Here is a 6,000-nt window from a genome sequence, read left to right as displayed (position 1 = left end):
ACAGAATGGTCAAAGCCAGTAGTAAGAACTCATAATTCTCACCAATGCACAATACAATACACATTCCTGCACAACTGCACACCTTCAAATGCACATCCCACACGCTCTGCTCTTGGCAAGACTTTTCCACTCCGTAACAGCTCCCACTGAAATACAGCAAGATTACAGAACAGAAGAAAAGCAGGCAAATGCAGGACCATCCTACAATAAGGATCACACTAAAGTCAATTAAAATGGTGGTGGTGAGGGTCATCATAGGGTGCCAACATCATAAGAGTGGCTCATTTATTACACCCACGTCTGGGCATACCCAGAGCACTTAGGGCGAGAAAGCAAAAGACACAAGATTGATGGATGGAATGCAGAACAAATCAAAACTTTCACCCCCAGTCAAGAAATCTGGGTTAAATTCATCATTCTTTTTCTCTCCATGCCACCCCAGTTTAGACCTGGACATATGCAAATCAGTCTTGACCCTGCGCCTCATGGGAACAGTCCAGCCCGAACTGCCAAGCGAGGTCCTCCCTGGACCGGAAACAAGCATCCTAGGACCGGTTTCGGGGTTTCACCCGTCATGGAGAAAAAGCAGAGTGCGTATGGCTCTGGGGCCGACCAGTCACCTCCCTCAAAGTGGGCAAGCCACTTCTCCCCTGCCCTACGCCCGCCCCCAACCAAACCCTTCTGGCTTTCTCGCAGTACAAGAAGCAGAAACGTAAAATGGTATTTGTAATACCATTTTATGTTTCAGCTTCTCGCACTGCGAGAAAGCAGTGGGGCGGCGCTCCATCGCCCACATGGAGGAGCCACCCCTGCGCAAAAAAGAAAGTAGTCTTGAAGTGTGATAAAACCCTGTAATTCCAATTTCAGGCTTTACTGGGACGAATGCATAAAAGCGGAGTTCGTTTTTCAAATGCCACAAGATGGCACTAGTGTACAACAAAAGGAACAGGAATCTCACTATATTATGGCATGGAAATATCCTGTTATCACAGAAACTTGCAACCCAAACAAACTTTAGAATTTGAAGACGAAAACGCAAAACCCTCACCCACCTAATTAATGTGAAAAAGCACACCCGGCTCAAACCATAGTATCAAACAGATGTGGATGTCCAGCTGCAAAACAAAGCTTTTAAATAAATGCCAAAAACTGTAGTAAAAGAGGGGCCGAATTGGAGAACTGTAAATGGAGACGATCCCCTCTGGGGCTACTTTCACATCCTGAAGTCAGTGGGTACCACTTAGCAGAGAGCCTAGACAGACTCTCTCAATTGGTCATGATCTGGTCATGCCATTAATTTGCATGGTCGCCAGCCAGTGAGGCAGAGGCTGGCAAAGACAGGGAATCTCTGTTTAATGTGTTTCTCTGTTGCCCGCCCGGCAACAGGTGTCCAACCTAGTCTGTAGGCTGTTCTATGCTACTGCTAAGTGTGGGTGGCATTATACTTTTAGCGAGAAAGTGTGACTCATAGTTGTTGAATGTCACTGCCACTCATAATTACAATGAAATAATGAAAATGTCGCACATAAGCAATCTGAAACCTTGGCAGCTTTGCAAATTTAAAAGAAGTCCTGAGGTCCACCAAAGAATTCTATCAAATCTGTTAATTTTGCAGATACAGATAGGTAGAGTGCTTTAAAATGCTTTATGTAGCCTTTTTTTTAAGTAACGGTGATTAAGTTATATAGAACTAAAATGTGTAGATGTATGGGGCAGGGTGAACGTTGCTCGCTCGCTCGCTCGCTCTCTCACTCAATTTGCATGGTTACTTAGTTGTCTTGATATGTGATTGAACAATATGGTAACCTTACCTACTTATCAAAACAACTGACATTTATCAGCAGAACCACATCACCCACAATACATTTCTCTGCTGCCATTAGTAAAGATGGCGATGCGCCCGTACACAACCCACATTCAGAAGTTAATTTCCGGTACCTGCCTTTCCCTCTTTTAAGATGGCAGACGATGCAACTAAGCGAGCTGTTTCTGAGATACCCCTCTTGAAAACCAACGCGGGGCCGCGGGATAAAGAGCTTTGGGTTCAGCGGCTGAAGGAAGAATACCAGGCGCTCATCAAGGTGAGGGAGCAGTGTAATGCCAATAGGAAAAGGTACCTCTCGCTCGATATGGGAAGGTTTCTAGTCTGTGACAGCGCTCCATGACAGAGACGTGTCAGTGTGGCGGCCATGTTGAAATGGGGTATTTTGCTAATAATATTAGGAATAGTCATCCCAGTGTACTTAAGGAAATCATAGTTCTGCGCCGACAGTAGGATCTGCAGTTATTGGGCTCCCGTTCTTATAAAGGCGTGTATTAGTTATTTTATTGCTTTATTTCGTTTTACTGTCTTTTTATAACCGTTAGAGCCGAATATGCCCGAGGATGTTGAAAAAATATTGACACTCCAGCGTACTCTCCCGCAGTGAAGAGGAGCGAGAAACAGTTGGTGAGGAGTCCGTCATACATAACTGCTTGCGAAAGAAAATGTACCTTTCCTTTTCTGCGTCCACCACCCTTCCAAGATGTTACCTGAGTGAGGGGTGGACAGAATTTTTATATGGAACCTGCCGTGCACGAAGCTGGGCACGCAGTGGGCAACAACTGATTCACCGACGTCTTTATTTCTCCTTGTTTTAAGAGAGATGGTGAATCGAGGAAAGAACTGTGGGATGAGCAATTGCGATTGCTGTCATTCCAGAGGATGGACGAGGCAGAAGAGTGTGGAAAAGTCAAACTAAACTAAAGAGAGTGCTGACGTGTCCCATAAATCAGCTTGAGTTCAGAGCGCTAATTGTCCCAATACGGGTTATAGATTCATCCCACTTTCAAGAGTGAGGGGGTAGGTTTTAGTGGCTGTACCCCACAAGAGGTAGCCCTTCCGGATCGCCCAAACCACACGGTTTTCATAGCTGCCACGGTTTCAGATTGCTTATGTGTGACAATTTTCATTGTAATTATGAGTGACATTCAATGACTAAGACTGCAGGGTTGGATTGGGATTAAAAATCGGCCCGGGCATGCATAAAAAAATCGGCCCACATTACCATAATGCCTTCCCTCAAATCACTGCTTCAGTGTAATTTTACATAAAAAGGGGTGGGGGGGGGGGGGGGGGGGGGGGGGAATGCACGCATCAGTTTACACTAGTGAGACACACCTGAAAACAAGTGAGGCCACTTCTGCTCAGGCCCCCTTCCCCGCTCAGTATGCCTACATTAATGGGAGGCCTAGCTAGAGAAAAGGGGTGACATCTCTACCTGTTGCTGCTATAAGGGAGGTAATAAGCACCCATCTCCCTCCAGAAAGGCCACTCAGACACACACTGGGCCGCTGGTGGGATAGTCGAACAACAGAGACACCGCTCAAATCGGCCCCCAGGCTGCTCAAAAGCAGCCCTCAGGTGGAACTCGGTCCCCTGCCCCTCGGGCATTGCCCGAATGCCCCCGTTATCAAACCGACGCTGACTGAGCGACTTTATCACAAGCAATAATCGAAGGCGAGTGAAACATAAATCTCAGTAATTCCATCCATTTGAGCAAACAAGATTTTAAAAAGGCTGCAAAACACCAGAAATGGAAGGGGACTAACCCGCCTGACACACAGTGTCTGTCCACAGGGGACACTTTTAACCAAACTGAAACAGGATGTGAGAGAGGTCTCAGCACCTAGATCTCAGCTGCCTCAGTAATTATGATAATTACTAGTCCCTACAGGCTGACGTACTGACTCAGTCTTTTGGACTCAGAGTGCGGCTGCTGCCCTGGGCAAGCCTCAAGAGACTGAGAGGCTGCACGTTCACATTACAGACTGACTCCGTGAGCCTGCTTCATCTGCCTCTGCCAAGACAGGATGAGGTGCACTTCTCCTTAGGTGGGCAGAGTATAGCAGAGCTGCAGGGGTTGTTCTTTAGAGAAGAGTTCTGAAGAGAACACATTTTCACTGACCCCGCTTCCATTGTACTGAGGATAGTTCCCACACGTGCCTTCCGAACGTTACCGGTAACTCTCAGATTTTTGTCAATTATACATGCTCTAGTCAGAGCAATCAGTTCGGAAATTTGAGCAGAATTGATCCCCTTTAGGCAGGATGCTTCAAGAACCATAGCCACTGTGCGTACTGAATAAGCAACACTTACTGCTCCTTTTTCATCTCTCAAACAAGATCCATCCACAAACATCACACTGTCTGACTCTTCTAGTGGAGTATACTTAATGTCAAGTCTAGGCTTCGTACACAATTCTGTAACATCTAAACAGTCATGATTTGCTTTATCTCTCACTTCTTCACAACTTGAACTCGGCAACTAAGTTGCTGGATTCAATGTTGTACATCTTGTCACTGTCACATTCTCAGCACCCAAAATCACTCTTTTATATCTAGCCAGTCTGCTATATGTCATTTGCTGAGTCTGTGTTCTTGTTAACAGTATCTCAACAGAGTGTGGCACAAATACTTTCACTGGATGTCCCATAACAATTGTTTCACTCTGCTCAAGACTCACAGAAGTAGCAGCCACTGCTTTTAAACAGCCTGGTAATGCTGCAGCAACTGAATCCAAAGTAGCAGAAAAATATGCCACTGGACGACGTGCCAATCCATGTTTTTGTGTTAGGACTGATAATGCACACCCATCTCTCTCACAACAAAACAATGCAAATATCTTTTGTGTAATCTGGCATTCCCAAAGCAGGTGCTCTACAAAGACCGTCTCGTAATTCAATAAAAGCTTTCATACTTTCTTCATCCAACTCAATCGGATCAACCACATCTTTTCAACCTCTGTAGAGGTTTTGCAATTAGTGAAAACCCATTGACCCACGGTCTACAGTATCCAACAATTCTCAAAAACATTTGAACTTCTTTTTGAGTCTTAGCAGGACCCATTTGCAAAAGCACATTCATTCGGTATTGTTACCTTTCTAACTCCTTTCTCAATTTTGTGTTCCAAATATTGAACTTTTTTTTTACAAATTGTAATTTTGCTGGTGATACTTTTATGCCCACCTTCTGCCAAATGATTTAGTATCTGTCACACAGGCCTCTCATGTTTTTGATGCCACAGCAGGTCATTAATGTACTGTACTAACACTGAATTCTTGGCATGATCAATGACTCCAAACACTTTTTCAATATCTGATAAAACAAGCATTTACAGTGCAATGGTTTCGCCTTTGCAAAAGTTAGAGCTATTGGCATTGCTCATGACATTATTTTTATGTATGTATTTTTTTAAAAAACATAAATGGCATTGTCATTTACAATGCCAATAGCAGGGCAGGAGAGCAAGCACAAGCAACGAGGGGGCAGGACAGCAAGCACAAGCAATGAGGGGGGGATAGAGGACAGCAAGCACGAGCAACGGGGGCAGGGAGCAAGCACATGCAACGGCAGGACAGCAAGGGGGGCAGGACAGCGAGCACAAGCAATGGGGGACAGGGGAACAAGCACTGAGGGGGAGGACAGCAAGCACGAGCAACGGGGGGCAGGGGAGCAAGGATAAAAGTCCCACACAAAGAGGTCCCAAAAAACAAACCACTGTTAAAAAATTTTTTACTCTGAAAGTAAATATCATTCTTATATTGTGTCGAACATATCATAACTCACTTAATTATGTACTCATTCGCTTGTAGCTCCGACTTTCGTTGTACAGAAGAGGTGCATAACACCCCTGCTGTGCATTAGTATTTCATTTTGAGTTGTCCATCCCTTGCTAATCGTTACCTTGCAAGGGGACAGATCAAGACAGGGCAGCAGGTTGCACAGAAAGTAATACCAAAATAAATACAACCTCATCAAGCTGTAAAACGCCTTTGGGTGACCAGTAGAACTCTCCAGATGAAGCTGACCTCCAGACAGCCATCCACTGCCCAACCAGCCCATGGCAGCTGATAGGGGCGGGGAGGTGGGGCAAAAGCCATATTCGCCCAAGCCCCTCGTATTTAATGTATGGTTCATATGTCCTCCAAGCCTTTCAGGGAACCTTTTGAGGAGAGCTAG

The 6,000-nt window shown here is 45.3% G+C and overlaps 1 protein-coding gene across 1 annotated transcript in view; it reads left to right on the top strand.

The window, feature by feature from the left end:
* The first annotated feature begins 1,911 nt into the window (after nucleotides 1–1,911).
* The window catches only part of UFC1 (ubiquitin-fold modifier conjugating enzyme 1), a 69,792-nt gene continuing 65,703 nt past the window's right edge, over nucleotides 1,912–6,000 (top strand). The window contains exon 1 of the mRNA XM_086945033.1: nucleotides 1,912–2,081. Within this exon, the coding sequence (XP_086801159.1) occupies nucleotides 1,959–2,081 (123 nt within the window). The 5' untranslated portion in view covers nucleotides 1,912–1,958. The remainder of the gene's footprint in view (nucleotides 2,082–6,000) is intronic.

The sequence above is a fragment of the Lissotriton vulgaris genome, chromosome 12, assembly GCF_964263255.1.
Source record: "Lissotriton vulgaris chromosome 12, aLisVul1.2, whole genome shotgun sequence".
Taxonomy (NCBI): Eukaryota; Metazoa; Chordata; class Amphibia; order Caudata; family Salamandridae; genus Lissotriton; species Lissotriton vulgaris.
This window is presented reverse-complemented; position numbering and strand designations above follow the sequence as displayed.